Source organism: Populus euphratica, unplaced genomic scaffold (assembly GCF_000495115.2).
Source record: "Populus euphratica unplaced genomic scaffold, PopEup_1.0 scaffold46.1, whole genome shotgun sequence".
In the NCBI taxonomy this organism is placed as follows: Eukaryota; Viridiplantae; Streptophyta; class Magnoliopsida; order Malpighiales; family Salicaceae; genus Populus; species Populus euphratica.
The window spans coordinates 2990479-3014296 of NW_011499852.1; the positions used below are offsets into that span (position 1 = coordinate 2990479).

General features: G+C 32.3%; 2 protein-coding genes across 2 annotated transcripts; one reads left to right on the top strand and one right to left on the bottom strand.

Moving 5' to 3' along the window:
• Window positions 1–661: 661 nt before the first annotated feature.
• Window positions 662–3464, top strand: LOC105121956 (glycerol-3-phosphate 2-O-acyltransferase 6-like). Its single transcript, XM_011020842.1, has 2 exons — window positions 662–1462; window positions 2445–3464. The coding sequence occupies exons 1-2, from the start codon at window positions 839–841 to the stop codon at window positions 3312–3314; spliced, it is 1494 nt and encodes a 497-aa protein (XP_011019144.1). The 5' UTR covers window positions 662–838; the 3' UTR covers window positions 3315–3464.
• Window positions 3465–14313: 10849 nt separating this feature from the next.
• Window positions 14314–15029, bottom strand: LOC105121957 (josephin-like protein). The gene has a single exon (XM_011020843.1). The coding sequence runs from the start codon at window positions 14887–14889 to the stop codon at window positions 14500–14502; it is 390 nt and encodes a 129-aa protein (XP_011019145.1). The 5' UTR covers window positions 14890–15029; the 3' UTR covers window positions 14314–14499.
• Window positions 15030–23818: the final 8789 nt, after the last annotated feature.

Consider the following 23818-nt stretch of genomic DNA (forward strand, 5'->3'; position numbering starts at 1 on the left):
GAAGAAGAAGGTGGTTCTTGAAGTTGTTGGTAGAAGCTTGAAGAGGAACGTCACCAGGATAACAAGGAGATGGATATTTCTTATGTTCAGTTTATTCTCCAAGTTATAAATAACTGAGGAACTAAATTCACCAAATATTTTCTATTATATAACTTAGATGAGCTAGCTGTATGCTGAAGCCATAAAAATTTGCTAGTGCTGGTTTTAAACTTAGCCAAATTAAAGAGAATGAAGCTGAGCTTTAATAAGGGAGCCATATGCCCGGCGTCCAAAAACGGAAAAAAAGTAGGCTAATTTAATGGCTTGTAGGTGTTGGTATCAACTGCCAACTACTCAGATCCCTCCTCACAACTGCCCTCGTTTACGCGTCAAAAATTTGTCTTTCAATTCTTAAATAAATATAAATATAACAGTATTGTATTAATTGTGCTCCCTTAAAAAAAAAGGGATAAAAAAATTCATAATTCATTAAAACTAAACTTAAAAAAATAACCAATAAGATTTTATTAATTATTTTCATAAAACCGTGAAATTTCTCGTATCAATCCCTCTTTTATTTTGTTTTTCTTTTTTAGATAAAAAATGGAACGTCTCGTCTCGTCTCCCAACAACATAATAGTTTCATGCTCTTCGCACAAACAATTTACTTCTTGTCCAGGCAATCTTTCTTCTCTCTTCTATTATATACCCTTCTCCTCTATCTCTCTCCCTCACTCTTCTTAACACGACATAACCTATAAAAAAAGCACACACACACACACACAAACACACAATAAATTAACAGTCCTTTCTTCTCCCTCCCTCTCTCGCTCGCTCTCTCTCTCTCTACTCCTCTCTCATGGTAATGGGGGCTCATCGCCATTTTGAACCAATAGCAAAATGTAGCACAGAGGGACGATCAAATCAGACTGTGGCTGCCGACCTGGATGGAACAATTCTTGTATCAAGAAGTGCTTTTCCATACTTCTTGCTTGTTGCTATAGAAGCTGGGAGTCTCTTAAGAGGACTAATTCTTTTAGCATCAGTCCCATTTGTATACTTTACGTACTTGTTTATATCAGAGGCAATGGCAATCAAGACTTTCATCTTCATTGCCTTTGCGGGACTTAAAATAAGTGATATTGAGCTTGTTTCAAGGTCTGTCTTGCCAAAGTTTTATGCTGATGATGTTCATCCAGAAACTTGGAGGGTGTTCAATTCTTTTGGAAAAAGATACATTGTTACTGCTAATCCTAGGATTATGGTCGAGCCATTTGTCAAGACCTTTTTAGGGGCTGACAAGGTCCTAGGCACTGAATTACAGGCTACAAAATCTGGAAAAGCAACTGGGTTAATCAAGAAACCTGGAGTTCTTGTTGGAGATCATAAAAGAGATGCTCTCTTAAAAGAGTTTGGCACAAATTTGCCTGATTTAGGCCTGGGAGACCGCGAAACTGACCATGACTTCATGTCCATTTGCAAGGTTAGATCTCCGTATTATTTGAACTGTAAAATTACTTCTCTCCTCTTTACTTGCCCCTCATTCTTTCTAAGTAAATTATTCAATTTTTTGGTGAAAATATAGCGTGAAGGAATTTAAGTTGTGTGTTTATGCAATTTGGACCGAATATCAATAAGCAATTAATGTGACAGACATGCAATATTCGATCCAAATTGAACCTGTTGGTATTCAATTGGAACACAAGTCAATGAGCAAATGAAGTCAATGCCCCTTTAGCTTCCTCTTCAGTTCTGAGAACAATTTGAGCACTGTGTGCTGCGCTGTTTCTAGCTCAATATGGAGAGTACAGTTTACTATTGGTTTGGTGAGAATGTTTATGGCACTCGTGTTTTGTGCATGAACTTTTTCTCTGTCCATCTGTGTAGAGCTAACGGCTTCAATTCTTAGCCCTTAATCTTATTGCTTTTCCTCGTATTTTTTATTACTGCTCCAATCTAATAAATTTCAATAACCGATGAAGTACACATAGCATTCAGAGCATATACTATCAGAGCAATATCTACCATTCATTCTTCATGTCCAAACCACTCTTCTATTCAAGTCAACTTGTAATCCAGACACCTCATGTAAGAGCTATGACGAGTGAATTACACAGCACTAGCTATATTTTATTCCTCCTTGATTTGTGTTAGCGAGGGATTTAGTGCCATTAATTTTAATGACTTTGCATGTATGGATAAAAAAAAAAAACAGTTTTGTCGTTTTAGATAGTCTCTCCAGTCGTTTTCAGAGTTAGATGAAGCGCAGTTAATTCAACGACACAAGTGGATCCCCATTCATTTAATTGAGATTATGATTAGTTTCCATAGCTTTCACTGGTTTGAACAATTAATTAGCAGCAAGCAGATTTGGCTCAGACGTGCATGTGAAACAGTACAGCTGAATTAGAGATTAATTTATGATCAATTTCTGCCATGAATTTAATCTCGTTAAATTACTGCAGGAAGGATATATGGTGCCAGGAACCAAGTGTGAGCCTCTAGCAAGAAACGAGCTTCTAAGCCCTGTCATATTCCACGATGGCCGGTTAGTTCAAAGGCCTACTCCTTTGGTTGCCCTCTTGACCTTCTTATGGATGCCAATTGGTATTATTCTCTCCATACTTAGAGTCTACCTTAACATCCCTTTGCCCGAGAGACTTGCCTGGTATACTTATAAGCTACTAGGAATTAGAGTTATTGTCAAGGGTACCCCTCCACCCCCTCCAGGGAAAGGCCACAGTGGAGTCCTCTTTGTTTGTAATCATCGTACTGTCTTAGACCCGGTTGTCACTGCTGTTGCACTAGGAAGAAAAGTTAGTTGTGTCACCTATAGCATAAGCAAGTTCACTGAAATTATTTCACCCATTAAAGCTGTTGCTTTATCAAGGGAGAGAGACAAAGATGCTGCTAATATTAAGCGACTGCTTGAAGAAGGTGACTTGGTCATTTGCCCTGAAGGAACCACGTGTAGAGAGCCATTTCTCTTGAGATTTAGTGCTCTTTTTGCTGAGCTTACTGATAGGATTGTGCCAGTTGCTATCAATACAAAACAAAGTGTGTTTCATGGCACGACGGTTCGAGGGCACAAACTGTTGGACCCTTATTTTGTGTTCATGAATCCAATGCCAACATATGAGGTCACCTTCTTGAATCAGCTGCCCAAAGAGCTTACTTGCAAAGGAGGCAAATCAGCCATTGAAGTTGCAAATTACATACAAAGGGTGCTGGCTGGGACACTTGGATTTGAGTGCACTAACATGACCAGGAAGGACAAGTATGTTAAGCTTGCAGGAACAGACGGCCGTGTTCTATCTAAGAAGGAAAATGCTTGAGGAAAATTCTCCAAAAAGCAAAAAAAGAAAATTCATCATTTAATTTCTCTACTGGTTTTTTATATGTTTGAAACATTGTTATAACAATAAAAATTGATAATTGTTATTGTGATTATTTAGTATAAAACTGTTAACTTTAATGTATATTTTTTTCAGTATATCTACAAATATCAAATTACTCTAATGTAATGTTTATTCGGTTTTAATAAATATGGTTTTAATAAGGTGTTTATATAATTAAAAAAACTAAATAGTAGGAAAAAAATGTGTTTAAACAAACATTTTTTACCCACACCTTATTTTTCTCATAATTAAAAGAAGGGGAAAAGAAACGAAAATTAAAAATCCATGAACAACCACCTCCTCCTAAAAACTCAATTGCGGAATGTCTTTACTGCCTTTCCATTAATTTGAGTTCATAGTCACACCTTGCAATGATCCTGGATAACAAACCCACATGCAGCACTTCATCTTAATAAAATCTAACAAACCTCAATGGAAGCCTTGCAATTCGATAGACTCTCTCCTTGAAGAGTTAGTACACAGATTATTGGAGGCATACAAACGCCTAGAGTGCAATAATTAGCCCCTATACACTCACCACAATCCATTGTCAATTCCTTGACCAGAAGGGCACAATCTTCCTTACCGAAAAACTATTACAATAAAGCAACTTTAAACAACCTCGATGACTCTAGTGGTGCTGGAATTATAGCAACTAATTAAGCTTTAAATGACCCATATCCATTATCTAATTATTCTTAAAATCTAAATTACTAAATGCAGTAAGAATATACTTTGACTACTTTGACTCGTCGGAATTATCTTAAGCACCATTAATCTTAGCATTTTTCTCATTGTTATCCTTCTTCCAATTACTATGATAATCGTGATTATAATTTTGATTATTCTTCTTCCATTCTTACATTTAAGGCAATCAACTTTAATGTGCCTTTTTTTCTTATAAAAAAATATAACAAATCCATATGCCATGATTATGATCTAACATGACCATCATTGTTGCTCAAATCTCGCCTTGCAGACCTATTTATTATTATGAATATGTTAAAAGTAAATTAGATTTTAGTTTTGAAAAATAAAGGAATCAGTCTACCAGTTGAGAACCAGTCGACTGGTTCAGTCGGCAAAATACAATTCATGTTTAGATTAGAATTTTTTTATATTAGTTTAATTTATTGATTATCTAGGACTTTATGCCTATAAAAAAAGCTTGTAATTTAAAATTATTTAGAAGCACAAGAGAGAGAGAATAGTTAAGGGAGTTTAAAGAAAAACACTTAATAAAAGTATACCTTCTCAATCTTTTTCTTGTCTTGAGTATTTGACTTTGTATCACTATTTTTTTATCTTCTACCACACTAATCCTTCTTCCAACAAGTGGTATTAGAGTTAGGTTTGATTATTTAACATGGTCAATCCAAACTTTCCATTTCAATATTCTAAATTGACAAAAAATAACCATGCAACTTTATATATTCAAGTAAAAGCTTGGTTGAGTTCTCAAGATGTATGAGAGACAGTTGAAAAAGGTTTGAGGAGCCAATAAATAAAGCAACTTTGAATTTAGCTTAAAGAAAGGTTGTGCAAAAGGCATGAAAGAAAGATAAACAAACACTCATAATCATTTACCAATATCTGGATGATGCCACTTTTTTGAGATAGTGACCAATACAACCACTACTAAGTAAACATGAAAAGTTATGCAAGAATCAAACTAAAAAGTTGATATTGTGAGAAAGATACATCTACTAAAGATACGTAGTGACTTTGAAAAGTTACATATGCATGCATCAAAGAATTTTTTAGAATACTTTGCAAGATTATTAGTCATATGCAATCAAATGAAGAGATATAGGGCGAAGATAAAAGAAACATGTTCTAGAGAAAAACCTAAGTTTATTGTAAAAAAAAAGGTTCCATTATATGGTGGTCGCGATAAAGAAGTCATAAAATATAGATGTTATTTCAATCCAAGGCCTTATAGCAAAAGTACAAGCACATAAGAAAAGAGTCAATGAGATTTGAGAATGTGGGTGCATATGTATTTTTTTTTAAGTGAGATAGTTCTAGATATTCATAAGGGAGTAGAGGATATGAACAAAGCATGAAAAAAGGAGGAAAAGGCAAATTTAGAAAAGGAGGTTGTGGTAACCTTTATAGGTCAACTAGTAGACCACATAAAATAAAACAGTCGATCAATTACATTGACAATGGCAATCTAAAATCCAAGTTTGATAAATCAAAAGCTAAATGTTATAATTGTCAAAAGATAAGTTATTATGTTAAAGATTGCTGGAGTCTAACCAAGAATGCAAATTTAGTGATAAAAGAGAATAAGGAAGCCATCCTATTACTAGTGCATGATAAGAGAATGCAAGATAAAAAAGAATAACTGACTTTCAGTCAACGAAGCCAGTAACCACATGTATAGAAACAAAGATAATTTCATAGAGTTTAATGAAGCAATTAGAGATAATGTAACATTTATAGATCATTCAAAAGTTTTTATCAAAGAAAAATGTATGATTTTGATTAAATTAAAAGATGAAATTCATTGATTTATTGGTAATGTCTATTATATACCAACGGTGAAAAACAACATATTGAGTTTAGAACAATTACCGGAAAAGAGGCATGAGATTAAGATGAAAGATCATACTTTGACATTTCTTGACACTAAATGAGTTATGATTGTAAAGGTAGTCATGATAAATGATAGAATGTTCTTACTAAATATAGAGATGGATATGTTTAAATGCATGTGTGAAGGATGAGATTTTGCTTTTGCATATGAGACTTGGGCATACAAACTTTAATAGCTTGAAGATAATGGCACAAAAGAAGATGTTGAAGGGTCTACCATCCATTATACATTTAAATCAGCTATACAAAAGATGTTTAGTGGGCAAGCAATTTTTCAAGAGCTTTTCGAATGAGTCTATATTAAGAGCAAGTGAAAATCTACAAGAAATACATGTTAATGTTTGTGGATCTATCAAACCATGTTCGTTAGATAAAAATCTATATTTTTTATTTTTTATTGATGATTATAATAGAAAAACTTGGATATACTTTCTCTAAAAAAACATCTAATGTGTTTAGTTGATTTAAGAAGTTTAAGATATTATTTGAAAAAAAAAAGTTATTCTATAAAATCATTTAGGATGAATAGAAGTGAATTTTATTCTAATGATTTTAATGAGTTTTGTGAAGGTCATGGTAAAAATAGACTCCTAACAGTGGCTAGATCCCCATAACAAAATGACATGATAGAGAGAAAAAATAAAAGCATCCTTAGCATGGTAAAATACATGTTTAAAACCAAAAAGATGCCTAAAACGTTTTGGGCTAAAGTTGTAGATTGTGTTATTTATTTGTCAAATAGATGCCCTACTAAAGGCTTGAATGACATGACTCCATAAGAAGCATGGAGTGAAAGAAAGCCAGGTGTCTCTTATTTGAAAGTTTTGAGAAGCATTGACTATGTACATATAGATGATCAAGTAAGGATCAAGCTAAATGACAAGAGCAAAAAGATGATCTTTGTGGGATATGATAAAAAGTCCAAATAACACAATCTTTACAACTCTAATGAAGAAAATATAGTAATTAGTATAGATGTTGAGTTCAATGAAGAAAGAGCATAAGATTGGAAGATAGATGATTGTTAGAAATATAACTTCTTACCAATTCTTGAAGAAAAAAAATAAAAGATATGAAGATCATTAAGAACATATAATTACACCTTTATAAACACTAATGAGCTCAATTTCTCCTCTTTTTTTTTTCTAATGAAAGCTCAAGTAATGGCACTCCATAAAGAAAGATGAGGAATCTTAATGACTTGTATAAGATAACTAATCCAATTAATGATGATGTAACACTATATTATCATCTTGCTACATGTGATCCTATAGTGCTTAGAGAAGTAATAAAGGATGCAAAAGGAAAGATTGTTATTGATGAGGAGATTGCATCAATTGAGAAGGATGACACATGAAGATTGGTTCCTAAACCAAACGGGAAAAAAATCAATAGGTGTCAAGTGGATCTACAAAGAAAATAAGAATATCAAAGAAGAGGTAGAGAGATACAAGACAAGGTTAGTTGCAAAAGGCTATAGTTAAAAAGATTGGATTAACTATGATAAGATTTTTGTTCATGTTGCTAGATTGGAGACAATTCGATTAATCATTACCACCGCTACTTAACATAGATAAAAAAATCTATCAAATTGATGTTAAATCATCATTTCTTAATTATTTTTTCAATGAGAAGGTCTATATTGAGTAGCATATAAGATATAAAATGAAGGGACATAAAGACAAGATATTAAAATTAAACAAACTTTTATATGAATTGAAGTAAGCCTTAAGGACTTGTTATAGTTGCATTTATGGTTATTTATTAACGAATTGATTTGTTAAATATCTTTATGAATATGTTATCTATGTAAAGATAAAAAAGAGTGGTGATACTTTTATTAACAAAGAATCCCGTATTTCATGATACAATTAAGCATATTGACACAAGATTTCATTACGTGTGAGATTACATTGCAAATAAGGAAGTTGAAGTCAAGCATGTGAAGACACAAGACCAAGTTACAAATATATTCACAAAACCACTTAAATATAATGTTCTTATCGATGAAAGATGTTTTGGGAATTATGAAGAAATCAAGTTTATGAGGGTGTTGAAAGTAAACTAGATTTCAATTCTGAAAAATATAGGAACCAATCTATTGGTTAAAAACTGATCGGCTAGTTCAGCTGGCAGAATACAATTCATGTTCAAATTATGATTTTTTTGTATTAGTTTAATGCATTGATTGTCTAAAACTTTATACCTATAAAAAAAGAACTTGTAATTCAGCATTATTTAGAAGTATAAAAGAGAAAGAATAGCTAATAGAATTTAGAAAGAAGCACATAATAAAATTATACCTTCATTTTAATCTTCTTCTTGTTTTTGAGTTTTTGACTTTGAATTATTGTTTTAGATCTTCTATCACAACTATCCTTCTTTCAACAAAACATATCCCTTAATTAGTAACCACTAGGACTGTTACTCAAGTATTTATCTATAAGATCTTTAGAAAATATCAAAGACTTAATCTCCTTAAAGTTATAATTTTTTTACTATAAAGAAAAGTCTTTACCAAGTCTTAATATACAAGAGATTAAAAAATATAACTATATCAAGGCTTGATTCAACAAATATGTAATAATTGAATTGAACTCATCAGTATAAGATTGAAGTTGCAACAACAAAAATTGCACAATTAGACAATTCAATGAGCCGAATAAGTTGTTAATCTCATTTCTAGCATGCAGGGACCTTAATAAGTATGATACTGATTGCCCATATCTGTTGTTGAAAGTGTTGAGGGCATTTACCAGAGATTGGATTCCATACAATTTAATATGCTCCCTCTTTACAAGATAGCTTTGAAATTAGAAAACTTCAAGTTATTGCATTCAGAACTTTCAAAAGCTCTTCGTTGATATTCTTGATTATGCCATATGATGCCATTCCTTGTAGTTGAGAATAATTAGGAGGCTTAACCAAATGGTTAGCCAACCCTTTTTATATATATGCGTAGGGCAATATACAATAGCAATGGTGGAGGTTACCATATAAGAGTATGTCTATAATATTTCTTGTATATAATATTTTCTATATAAGTACATTCCATAATATGCCCCCTCAAGCTGAGGGTGAAGGATCAACCCGAAACTTAAAATGAAAAGCAATAAATGAAGAAGTAGGAAGTGGTTTAATGAAGACATTGGTAAGTTGATCCTGAAAGGAAATAAAATGAATATGAATCTTTTTCTTTGTAACTTTATCCTAGACAAAATGATAATTGACCTTAACATGTTTTGTGCAAGCATGAAAAAAATGATTTGTAAATAATAAGTGGCAGCAAGGATGTCACACCGGATGATAAGAGCAGAAGTAGATGGAATCTGGAGATCTGTTAATAAGTACTAAAGCCAGATAACCTTAGCAGTATCATTAGCTAAAGCTTTGTACTCAGCTTTAGTAGAAGAGCGAGCAACTATGCGTTGCTTACTGGATTTTCACAAAATCGTCGTGTGACCAAAGAATATAAGTTAACCACCTGTAGATTTTCTATCCTCAACACTGTCTGGCCAATCTGCATCTGTAAAACCATATAAGGAAAAAGAAGAACTAAAAGTAATATGTAAGCCATGTGATGTTGTACCCTGAAGATAACGGAAGATACGTTTCACAACAGCCAAATGAGAATCTGTAGGGCATGCATAAACTGACAGACTCTGTTAACAATAAAACAAATATCTGAGTGTGTAAAAGTAAGATATTAAAGAGTATCCATAATTTGATGAAAGCGTGTAGCATCAGAAAATAATGAATCAAGAAGAATGGTAGCTTTAGATGTAAAGATAGGAGTATCAACAGGTTTGTAAGATAACATACCAGTCCAAGTGAAGATGTCAAGTGTATATTTATGCTAGCGGAGCATAAGACCTATACTAGTAAACTGAACCTCAATACCTAAAAAATAATGAACAAAACCTAAGTCACAAAGCTTAAATTCTGAGCTTAGTAGCTAAATGAGGCATTGAAGTAGAAGAGAGCTACTACCCATAAGTAAAATATCATCGACGTAGACTAGAAGATAACAAATATCAGCACCAATAGAGAAGAAAAATAATGAGGTATCCACTTTAGAGGCACGAAAACCAATAGATAATAGGAAATCATTCAGACAAGTGTATTATGCCCGCAGAGCCTATTTTAAACCATATAGAGATTTATGCAATCGACATACATGAAATGGGAGGGCAAAATCAACAAAACTTGGAGGTTGTTTCATGTAGACCTCATCGTCAAGAACACTATTGAGGAAGGCATTATGGATATCAAGCTAATGGATTTTCCAACCACACAAAACGATAATAGAGAAGATTAATCTGACGGTCACTTGTTTGATGACAAGACTAAAGGTTTTAGAGTAATCAATACCTTCTTGCTGAGTGAATCCTCTAGCAACTAGACGCGTTTTATACCTCTTGATGCTACCATCAAATCTGTGTTTAATCTTGTACACCCACCGACTACCAATAACATTCATGAAGGGGTGAAACAGCACCAAGGTCTAAGTTTTGTTTGCATATAAGGCTTGAATTTCCTCATGTATAGCATTATGCCACGCCTTATATCTATTAGCATCATTAAAAACAAGTAGCTCATCAGAGGGAGGAGAAAGTACCCAATTAAAGTAGGCAGTGGAGGCTGCGATAGTGGTAGTGGACAGTGCTATCTTAGGCTGTCTTGGATAAAAGACCATGGGATGTTGATGAGTAGCTGGGTATGAAGAAATATAGCCTGTCTAGAAAGTGTTGAAGAGGATATGAGGAAAGGTTTACATAAAGCTGCACACTAGTTGGAGAAGCAGTGGAGGGACTGGTCAGGACTACAGACACTAGTAAGGCTGCACTAGAACTAGGATGTTCTACTGTAGAACCAGATTGCTCTGCTGTAGCAGACCTGAGAACATACGTATTTGGTGATTGAGAACCTGTTTCTGTATAATGATAATTGGAAAGACAAATATATGGTGACAATATGACAATGTAAGATGGTGATGAAGGGGTGGCAAAATCTATTAGCAAATGGGCAGTCCGGTGCGGTGCAGTAGAGGGCAGAATTAGGTATTATTGGGGGCAGTATGGGAAGTAGTGGGCTAAAAACATAGAGGGGGTTCAAGGATAGAAGATAGGTAGGTTGGGTAGGAGGTACCAGTGAGGATGTGACCTGTTCAAACTATGCAAAAGGAAAGACATTTTCATGAAAACAAACATGACGGGAGATATAAATACAATGAAATTCTAAATCAAGACAACAATAACTAAGATGGGATCAGCTATAGCTTAAAAACACACAACGAGAAGACCAAAAATCTAATTTATGAGCATGATATAGACACAAAAAGGGAAAACAAAGACACCTAAAAATATATAATAAGTTATAATCAGGAGTGCGATGAAACAGACACTCAAACGAAGATGTATATTCGAGAACGAGAGTAGGCATGCGATTAATAAAATATATCAATGATTCAAAAGCATAGTTTCAAAATTGCAATGGGGCATTACTCTAGCCTAAAAGGGTTAGGCCAGTTTCCATAATATGTCGATGATAACGTTCAACAATGTCATTTTGTTCATGAGTATGAGGACAGATTAACCAATGATGCATACCAATGGTCTGCCAATTTTTATTTAATTTACGATATTCATCACCCCAATTAGTTTGAACATATTTAATTTTAAATGAAAACTAATGCTCAACAAGTATTTGAAAACGTTGAAAAGTGGAAAAGATATTAGATTTCGCAATAAGTGGATAATACCATATGTGTTTGGTATGTACATCGATAAAAATAACAAAATAGTGGAAACCATCAGAAGAAAACATAGGAGCAAGACCTTAAATATCACTAAAAATTAAATCAAATGAGGCAGAAATTTTGTGACCCATAGGTCACAATGACAAATGGGACAACTTACCTAAAAGACAAGTTTGGTACTAGGTAGGAGAACGTCTATAAGTACATATGATTTTATTTCCAGAAACTAACAAATTTAAAATGTGAGGGGTTGGATGTCCCAAACGACGATGCCACAGGTCAGCAGTTGCGGAGATGCAAGGAGACCAAAAGGTTTGAGGAACTAACATGGCAGAAGACTTGAAAAGGACATAAAGACCATCATGACTCTAACCGAAAAGGAGAACTTCCTCGGTGACAAGATCCTTCACATAAAATATAGAAACATGAAATTCAAAATAAACATGATTATCATTGCAAAAAATTTTAACAGATAACAATGGTTTGGTAATAATGAGGCACATGGAGAACATTAGATAAGGTAAACATGCCTTTTGGGGAATGTAATGTAATATGTCCAATATGGGATATGTCAAGGCCCTTACTGTCACCAACATGCAAATAATCGTTACCAAGATAGGGTGCAGAATCGGTCAGAGCTCCAAGATCAAGTGTGATGTGTTGATTTGCGCCGGTGTTAAGGAACCAAGTTGTAGCAGAAACATTCTCAATAGTAAGGTAAGTAGAGAGCTGCTGAGTGTTGCTGCGAAACTGGGAATAATGAGGAGCTATGTGACCGAAACTGGAGCATAATTAGCAGCATGCATACTACTGTCCAGCGCTAGAGTTGTGTTTGGTTTGCTGCTAGTGGTTTGGCCGCCAATCTACAGCAAACTGGCCCCTGTTATAGGGAGTGTAATGGTTGTTATTGGGATGTCAATTACCTCTAAAGCGACCCTATTGCGGCTGAAGTTGGGGCTATGATGAGACATAGCATGGAGAGTAGAAAACTGTGGTGTTGGTAGCAGTGGTGACTATTGTGGCAGAGAAGAAGAAGACAACAAAGAGAAAGCGACAACCATGGAATGAAAGGAATTCTTGTACAGAAATTCATGGGTAAGAAGGCGGCTGCGAAGATCAACATATAACAACGGTTTTGCCTTGGTTATAAGACTCGTTACTAAGTCTTTGAACTCGCCACGAAGGCCACAAAACATATAAAGATTGAAATCTTCAAAAGACATTGGGCGACCAATACTAGACAATTCATCAAATAACGATCTAGCTTACTCCATGTATATACTAACCAATGAGTCACCTTGCTGAAGGTCTTGAAAAGAGTCATGGAGTTGCATGATGCGAGAATTAAACGGAGAGGCAAGCGCTTGCTCAAGAGTGCGCCAAACACAATGCGAGGTAGAGTAATCTACCACAAGATGCAACACATCCACGGTGAGATAGGAGAGTAAAACACTCAAAATAAGTTGATCTTGTTGCTTCTAATGAAGAAAAGAAGGGTTGATGGTAGAGAAAGAACCAACAGAACTATCAAAAATATGAGATAAAGGACACGACACTAAGCTGTCAACAAAGTGAAACACACCTTAACTAAGGACATATGGTTCATCTATATACGCCAATAGAGATAATTTGTGTTCGTAAGTTTCAACGAAATAACTTGGTGGGTGTTTGATAAAGAAATGATAGCTAGAGTGTGTGTTCCCATAAGAGGCAAAGGAACGACAAAAACTTGTGAGGAAGAATCAGAGACATGCTCTGCAAGTGAAGGCTACTGCGAGGGAGAAAAGACACCATCGGCAACAACTTGGGGATGGTTGGCCGGCTGTGCTGCACCACCGGTGAAGAGAGAGAAGTTGGCAGCAGCAATAGAATCCATGGAAGAAAAGTAGAGGGAGGGTTAGCTATAAAGGGAGGAAAGGAAAAAAGAGTTCTAACAACATAGAGTTCTGATAGTAAATTGAGAATAATTAGAAGGCTTAACCTAACAGTTAACCGATCCTTTTTCTCTATATGTGTAAAACAATATACAATAAAGGTTATCACATAAAAATATATCTATAATATTTTTTATATAAATATATTTTATAATACTTGCACATGAGCAAACGAACTTGGAAAGGTTAGTTTTTTTGTACTAGTGTGAGCTCTCATAATGCTGCTTTTGTCTCTCAAATTTGGGTGATGTTCAGACAAATTAGTGTCAAGAACAATGCTTACACATGATTACTGGACAATTATTAGGCCATTCCTATTATTGAAGACATTGAGTGAACTGAGTCCATCACTTATAGACTAATTGTGATCGAGTTTCTTGAGCAAGCTGGCTAACTTTTTTACAGTAAAAAGAAAAAAGAAAAAAGTGAATTCCAGTTGGGATTTTTGTTGTGTAATGGCCATGATAGTGACTAAACCTTTTGGTGTTAGATAGGCTCGACCCTCTAGGGTGTGGTCCACGCTTGGAATGGTCTGTATCCATTAGTTGTATGGTGTTGAATTATCATACATGAAATTAATTGTCTTGTTTGGCTTCAGAGGTGTTTTCTGTACTGGGTGAGAATTAGACTCTAAGACTTCGTATATATGCAAAACATTCTTGATACTCGAACTGTACGCATGAACATATTAGTGGCTGTTGCTATTTGTACTGATTACACTTGAGTATTTGCTTGCTTCTCTATAAGAACTAAGAAACCACCGATGATCAATGAAATAATATGAACTATTTGATCCTTCATGTACGTGCTTATCTCATGACTGCGGAGTTTAGTAAGAATATGTAGAAACTGAGTTTGACCTCTGCAAAGAGGATGAAGAATTTAGGAACTCGATGCAATCTTCAATAGCTTCAGCTCGTTGAGAGTCTACTGCTTCAGCAAGTGATCTTGATCTTGGCAAACTTGATGAAGTGACATTATGTGAAGACTCCTTTCTCATGGACACAAAACGTAGAACTCTTGCTACCTTAGCACTGAGACTCCTTAGTAGTCTTGCTGGTGAAAATTTTGAGGTTCTAGGAAGCCTAAAAGTGAGAGTTCCAGCTATCTTCTTCCTGTTTCCACCTACTTTTGTTCCACTTCCATGTTTAAGAAAGATAGTTGGCTTATCATTGACATCGGGACTGAAACTCACTCGCTTGCTTGCTTTACGTGACATTTAGACCTGGCAGTGGAGTTCCAAAGCGGAAAGTACCCTTCTTGTTTGAAATATAGAGAGAGGGCAGTGCGCGCACACAGAGAGAGCGAGAGAGAGAGAGAGTTGTGAACAAGAAGGGCCAGTTGGTTAGGTTGTGGGGGGGTATTTATTGATGAAAATTGTGACATAAAGAGAAGGGAAAAGAAGATACTGCGGATAAAGTAAAATTAAATACTAGATTGGGGCTTGTCATCGAAATGAGGAATAGACATAGTAGTATTTGTGAAAATAAATGCATTTTCAAAGAGGTTGGCCGATTGTGAAAGACAAAGGACCTAGCAAGCAGCTGTTTGGTTCAACTTCACCTCTATGTTTAGGGAATACGTATAGACATGCATTAACCATGCACATGGCATATTGACCGTATTCTACATCTTGTACATACCCATCCACAATATCCTCCTCACTCATGCCTTATGATTATAACATAGGATGCTCTCTTTCAATTATTGAAAATGGAGAAAGCAGAACATGAATCGGATTCATGTGAATCAAAACTGTACAAATTACTTAGGTATATCGGACTTTAGTACTGTTCTAGCTCTTTAGAATCATCGATACTTAATATATTATTGATTCTATATGAACTCAAGCTATGTGATAATCTTTATTGAATTACGGTTGTTATTTGAAATCACGGATATTAAGCATGGTTCTCGCATGTACGAATATACTTTTTATTTAACAGCCAACGGTAAGAATCCCAGAACACGATGACAGGCATGGTACAAGGTTTCTATCAGTTGGCTAAATAATTAAAGCCTGAGCATTTCAGTGTTTTACCCGTTTTACGCAAGTATGAACAATAACCAGACTGCGTGCATACAAGAATTCAACAGAATCAAGGAGGAGGAGGAGGAGGAGGAGGAGGTTTGGTCAAAAGAAAGAGGAGCAGGTGGAGCCTTTAATAGGGTGAGGACGAGAGAGATGAGGTAAATAAAGAAAAACAAGAATAGAAGAGGGCACAAAGAGGGACAGAATTTGATACTCTTCTCGTCAGCGTTTCTTTTTAGGTTTTCTGAAGGCCCTACCAACCCTTGGCTTTGGTGGCCATCCTGGTTCTATAAGGATAAAAAAATTCTACTAATGATGGCCCCCATTTTAGAGGGAATCTATTTGAATATGGAAGTGTGGGCTTGGCGTGATCGAATATTATCGAACCCTTCTTTTTCTTTCTTTCTTTTCTGTCACTTTGACAGGAGAAAATTCCTGCTGAACAAATCTGTTTGGTGGTAATTTTTTTTTCATGGTGCTTAAAGGTCCCAGTTTTATGTCCTGTTCTTCTCTCACTTGAGTTGATCGCTCAATGGAGCTATTAATTAACGGATCATTTTTTATTTTATTCTTTTGAAATTAACTATCGGACCATCTTAAAGACAGAAGAGGAAACAGCCAGCTTGAGAGCACATGGCTAAGGCACTTATGGACAGACACAAACTCAAAACCTTTCTTATTAATTAAAAAATACTACTCAATTGTCCATTTGCAAGCATTTGGTGGAAGTAAGAAATTAAGAATGGTGCTCGATCCCGTCCATCTTAGCGTTTTGAATAAATAAATAATAATTCAATGCCTGTGTTTCTAGTGATAGAGCAACTTAGTCCTGGTTTTGGAAGCCACATTAACTTAATCCCTTGACTGTCCGTCTATTATCGCAAATTCATTAAAAGCTTCGTTGATTTCTTGGAAAATGGCCAGACCGCTCCTTGAATTTATTTCAATTAATTCGCGAAACAAATATAAAAGATTTAAAGTAAAAACTGTTCTACTTTTTTCTTTTTGATTTAATTTTTTTATCAATTAATTTCATAGATAAAATTTTAAATTGTAGAAATACAAAATTAAAAGAGACGACCACAATGTAAAATACAGAAAAAATGTGTCGTAATCTTAGATGTTTAAAAAATTTTATTTTTTATCTAAAAACTCATTTTATTGATCACTTTTTGGTCTATAGAGTTTAAAAAATACAAGAAAGTCATTAGAAAACAATAAAAAAGAGAGAACTTGTTAATTGACCATAATTCAACTATAAAAAAATAAAGATATTTATGTTAATGGATTTCTTTTCTTGAGAGAAGTTCATTGAAGGTGATTTTTCTATTGAAACATGGTAGGAAAGATGAATTGGTTTCAGTTTTGATTGTTGAGATTTGGTTTTCTTTTGTGATATTAAGGTTTTTTAGAATTGTAAGTGGGTTATATAATTTTTTATGGTGTTTTTAAGATATTTTTAAGATGTTTTTAAAGTGTTTTTGAATTAAATGGATTGAAATTATATTTTTAAGGCAAACCCTTCATTTTTCTAAGTACTAAATTGGGACTAAAATTAAAATTACAACAAATATAATGAACTAAGGTAGATAAATAGATTAACTTGGCTAGCAGGTGGGTCACGCAAACTTGCGTATGGAGAAAGCCTGTCATATTCAAACAGCATGCATGACTTTCTCTTGTGGCCACACTTGTTCGCAATTGGTTTCGAAGCAATGTATCGAGGTTTGTCATGTGAGGTAGTGTATGAGGGTTAAGGATCAACAATGAGACGTTGGTGATATTCTTTTTTATCTGCACTTTTTTCTTTCCCCTTTCTTTAAGATTCATGCTGGTTTAATTAAAATTGAAAAATATCCAATCAATTTCTTTTAATGTTAAATTTAATTTTTATTTTTTTAATTACTATTTCTTATTTTAGGGTTTTTTAAATTAATTTTTTTCAACATCATCCTTTAATATTGAATTAATTAAAAATTAAATTTTATAAATTTTCTTTGAGTTATCCTAATTCTATTACCCGTATTATGTGTTTAAAAAGTTTGAATTAATTAAAAATTAAACTTTATAAATTTTCTTTGAGAGTTATCCTAATTTTATTACTCGTATTATGTGTTTAAAAAATTAATTTTAATTGATATTGGTCTTTAATTTAGATCTTTTTTATACTCGTTTTCTTTTCTAGTTTTCCTTTTTACATTAGATTTATTAAAAATTAAAATTTATTTTTTCTTTATTATTTTTTTTTGTAAGTTTATTTCATTGTCTAACCTAGATCTTTTGTTAAAAAAAAAAAAAACATGCTAATAGTTTCAACTACTCTGAATTGACAACCATCTCACGGAGGAGCATGTCGGTTGGCGCGCTGGGCTTGCAAATGAATTCTCTATTCAAGTCCCCAATTCATAAATCACAAGCAACCATCTAACTGACTTACCGGACCTTGACTTTCCTAGCCAAACCCGGCCCGACGCGAACTAAAAATCAGAGTGCTTCCGGCAAGGCATTTAATAGTATTTTTGGGAAATCAAAATCTGGCTGTAACTAGAAGAAAAAAGAAAAAATCAATTGTTAACAATGGGCTGCGATTGAAAGCAGTTCAAATTAAATTGGGCTCACACTCCTTTCTCCTTTCCTCGATGCTTAGCGGGCTAAAATCTTTTGCATCAGAATGTATAAAAAACTAGCAATCAGCCATGGTTGTTCACGAAAAGCTGACATTTTTATTGATTGAATGTGATTTTCTTTTCTTTTTTGTGCATCTATTTTCTGTGCAGTAAGTATGGTAGCTACAGATTCAAAATGAATTTCGACTGAGGTTAAAGAAGGCAACGATCAGGAATCAGAAGGGGCTCCGCTGCATTAAAGAAACAGAAGTGGCCTTTTCCTTGGGAGGTGATAGTTGGGTATTTTCTCTTGTTAATGCCTTTTTAAAATAATGTTTCTCAAATAAATTATAAAAGTTTGTAATTTGAATTTTTTTTAATAAAATAGAACAATGTATAAATAAATGTTGCTATTATAAATTATAATATTTAAAATTATCATGATTGAAAAAAAAAACACTAGAACTAAAAATATTATAATTCTCCAGCATGAGATTTATTCAATTTCTAAAATGAAACCCCAACAATATCCTAACTCCAAATCTCACCCTAACTTAGCTCAAATCTTAAAATTAAACCTAATCAATAATCTAACCTCAAATCAAACTCGAAAAACAAATTCTAAATAATAATCCATCTCCAAACTCTCATTCTAACTAATATTAAACATTAACTATTAAATTCAAATTTTGAAATCTTTTGTGAACATAAAACTAAAGTTGATCGTAGATTGCTTTGAAAGTTGAAGTCGTTTATAATCAAAATTCAAAGCTAAACCTACTGGGCTATTGTAACCTAGATTAAATATTATGTAAAAACCTATTTTTTTTTTAACTATAATTTCTTAACCATTTCCAACTAGTATTTCTTTTATTTTATTTGATTTTCAAGCATATTCATGTAAATTATTTTTTTGTAACCTATATTATAGTAATTGAAGTTGCTAATAATGTAATATAATAATGTTGGCTTGATTCACTTATAAATGACTGAATTGAAATTCTAAATAATATAAATATTAAAATTAAAAAAATGATCTAAATTAGTAATTTATCAAACAAAAAAAAACAATGATCTAAATTAGTAATTTATCAAACACAAAAAAAAACCCTACAACAGTATTAACATTCTAACTACAATAAACCCTATTATCTGTTAGAGAGCAATATAAAATCATATTTTGAAGTTTTATTCAAAAGCTTAAGTTAATAGGTTGAGATATTCTTTGACATGGTATCATAACCTTAATGACTAAATAGTCACGAGTTTGAATCTCACCACTCTCATTCTCTCTTTTAATTAAAATCTAATTAATAGTGCAACATAGTATACACTTATGCAAATTTTAAGCTCAAAAGACTTTAACTTGAAATGGTATGTTAGAAAATAATATAAACTTATATCTTGAAATCTTATTTACTAGTTCAAGCTTTTAGGTAAATTGATTTTTTGACATTGTCTTCATTCACTTTTCCACCTATAAAATTTAGTTTAGGTGAAGGATTGAGATTAAGGTATTGTTTAGTGTTTGATTTCGGGCTTTGAAGTTAGTTAAGAAGAGGTTTTAGGGTTAGGGTATTGTTAAAGTTTGATTTTAGAGTTTAAGTATACATTAATATTAGGAATCATGAAATATTTAGTTTTTACATTTTCCATTCATGACAACTTTAAATATAACAATAAGTATAAATTATGTTATTTTGTAAAAAATAAAAAAAATTAAAGTATTATTTTACCAATATTTTAGATAAACAATGCTAATTTATAAAAAAAAAATATGTAAAATTTGCACTTAGCTAACTAAAATACCCTTAACAAAATTTAAGCCTTATTCATTAACCAATGCAAAACATTCTCTAACCATCTTAACAATGCCACCTCTTATCCTTCAAAATCACTCAAATCATGTTTACCATCAATCATAGTTATACCTTCCTTCCCTACCTTCATCTTCGAATAGAAAAAGAGATAAAGACCACCAAAAAAAAAAATAGTGATGCAATGAAAAACACACATGCTAGCATTAATAGAAAACAATCCAGCATATGTTTTTTTTTCATTTTAAAGCATAATTTGTATGTTGAATTTTCCTTGATTAATTACCCATAGCATTTTCAGAATAACAACATTTTCCCCTTTTTTGCTAAAATTCTAAAAGGTAATATTCAATTTGAGAATTTGAATTCAATCCCTAGCCAAATGATGTAGTCCTAGATACAAGAATTGCAATCATCTCTTTTAACATCAAGAGGTGATTTTCTTGACTAGAGTTTGGATTCATTAAAGGTCAGACTCCTTATTATTTCAAAGCTTAAAAAATAGAGATTTCCATAAATGACCCAATTATCTCACTAATACAGTTCTTCATTACATGTGTTTAATATATGTGTTTTGTTTTAGGAAAAACTAAAGTTAATTTAGTCTAGATATTGCATTAATAGATATTGCATTTAGTTTTTCTCATATAGTTTTATATAAAGAATTCTCATTACGATAATGATTATTTAAAAAAAAAACTATTCATATAACTAATATAAAGTGAATTGAGTTGGAGGGGAAAGTCCTTTTTCAACAATGTTTATTATAATAATAATCATAGTGCAATGTTTGTTGGAAGTTTGAAGAAACAAAGAAGAATATAAAAAAGATCACAATATTGACTTGTTCTTTTGAGGTTTTTTCAAGGCCATAAGCCAACAAATTAAGGGGATCTTGTTTGTTTTCCTTCTTTATCCTATTGCTTAAATTTTTACAATCCCTACCACTAAAAGAAAAGTGAAAATTAATATAAAATGGCACTCATTCATATAATCTTCATCCTTTTTACTTTCTTCTATTAGTATTTTTGGTTCCTTCATTTTTTTAATTTAAATTGAACCAAAATAATAGTTTTAATTACTCATATGGTCATCTCAATTTCTCAACTACAAAAGTTAACTTGCCAACCTAATCTATCTTGGCCATTGTAATTGCCTATAGTTTTGAAATTGTTTGGCTAATTAGATTAGCATTAAAGATAAGACGCCTCGTGAGATAATGAATGAATAAGAAAGGCACATCATGAGAAATGGAAACTTGTTCTTTTTTCCAAAGATGGCTATAAAGGGCCCTGGTGAAAATTTACATTTGTAGTGAACATATCCTTTTTAATAGGTGGGGAATCAAAGTAACTTCAATTAGAGATTTTAAAATAATAAATTAGTAAATATTAACATTTATTTAATAAGCTTATTATTATTATTATTATTATTATTATTATTATTATATATATATATATATATATATATATATATTCAGAACAATTAAAAGATAGTCAAGATGATCCAACTTCATCAACTATTATTAGGCCTTGTACTTCTAAGTTATCAAATATCATAAATAACCTATTGTTTCTCCAAACTGAACAACTAGGACTAACTAGAAATTCAACCTCTTCTTCACCTTTATAAACCAGTATAAGTTGTTTCCAATCTTGTTTGATAACTTCTACTTTAGTTAGAGAATCAGAATCCTTAAACAACATAGTGTATTAAGCTAAACCATAAGTTCTTAATACATGCTAAATTCCCCTAAATTGCATAATAACAAATGAAGATTAATAACTAATATAACTAAATAGTCCAACTAGCGAGACTCATGCTTAATCTTCATAATTCATGAAACAAAAAGAGTTTCCCACTCCAAAGGCTTTCCATTTGAAATTACTATAAGAGACAACCTGATATTTCTTTACCTATTTTTTTCATTCAAGTTGCTTCAATCTTCACTTACAACAACCTTTAAAGGCTTTATGTTAAACCACAAAAAAATTATTGAATACCTTATTCAAAAATTCCAAATGGCTTACCACTCATATGAATAACAAAGAAATATAACACTGCATTATACCTTTTTAATGTGACCTACAATGGTTTCATGATATAAAAGCCTCGGCCAAGATAATTGTTGCAGGGATGTTCTTTGTTTGTTTATATCAAATAAAAGCATTAGTGGCTTTAACATTGATATTATTATCAGCTTATGATAAAATCAACACTAACCAAAAGATGGCAAAGACAACTACTTGGTATCTTTTTTTTTCTAACTTCCCTTTTTCATTGTTTGTCTTTAACCTAGCTTCAATAAGCTTTCATTTAAAACTTTCATCAATTATTCTATATTAGAGAATTTTGTCTAAGTATAGCAATTTAGTGATTTCAACAACCGTGTATCTTATTTCTTTTCTAAAATAAGCCTTACGAGAATTGTTTGAAAAATTCAAAATTTGAACATACTCCTCAATAATACGAATTATGTTAATGTCTTTAAAGGTGAAACATATAATTTGGGTTCTAGAAATGCATCATAGCTTTGACTATTGAATTTTGTATTAAAATCCCTATTAAATAAACGAACCTCCAATACATCATTTAAAAAAGATTTCCATCCATCTAATTCATAATTGACACATGCTTTTCTATATTATTTATAGAACAATGTATTTTAGTTATATGCAATAAACTTTAAAATATATAGGATTCAAAGCCTATGACCTACTGTAAATACACAAACATGCATATATGTGTGTGTGTATGTATAATGTTTTTATGAATTCAAAAGCTCATTCAATATAAAAATACAACATTAAAATAACTAATTCGTATTATTATTATTATTATTATTAGTAGTAGTAGTAGTAGTAATAATAATCATAATAATAATAATGATAATAGTAATGATGATGATAATGCTACTATTAATAATAACGATAGTAAGAATAATTCTAGTGATAACAACAACAACAACAACAACAACAATAATAGTGGTTATAATGTTAGCTATAATATTAATAATAATAAAATGATGATAATGATAATAGTGATAGTGATAGTGATTATAATAATAATGATAATTTATTATTCAATATTAGATTTGCTGGGGAGTTAATTTCATCATTTTTCCATATATGACACTTCCGATCTAATAACTCGGGTTATGAGTTTGGAAGATTGATGTGACTTATTGTTCTTTTTTTTTTCTTATTGTATTTTTTGAATTCATCATTCAAAATTAATTTTTTTAAATAAAAAAAGCATTGTGGTTTTTATAATTTCTTTTTTATCAGGTTAACCTGATCTCGTAACCTGGCCCACGAGTTTTGCATGTAAAATGAGTTGGCTCGCCCCTTATTACCTTACTTCTGATTGACTCGATCCTAGTTTTTTAGTCTATTTTTATTCAATTACATACTTCTAATTTATTTTTTTTAGGTTATTGTGGTTATCTTTTTTTGTTTTTTTATTGTCATTTTTTATTTTATTTATCATCTGATTAAAATAAAACCAATTTATTAAATTAATTAATAATATAATTCGAGTCATTTATTTTTATTATTTATTTAAAACACACTTGCAATGTCTAAACATTAATTTTTTTCCATATAAAAATACAAACATGTGGCGTAGCACAAGCCATATATATTAAAAGAATCAGGTTTGTATACATGTTTATAGTGTATGTAAGAAGTGAAA

Bases quoted from the DNA above. Each gene is read 5' to 3' on its own strand.
- LOC105121957 (XM_011020843.1), bottom strand. From the start codon at position 14,889: ATGTCACGTAAAGCAAGCAAGCGAGTGAGTTTCAGTCCCGATGTCAAT.
- LOC105121956 (XM_011020842.1), top strand. From the start codon at position 839: ATGGTAATGGGGGCTCATCGCCATTTTGAACCAATAGCAAAATGTAGC. The intron at 1,463-2,444 runs GTTAGATCTCCG...AAATTACTGCAG, and splicing joins ACTTCATGTCCATTTGCAAG to GAAGGATATATGGTGCCAGG.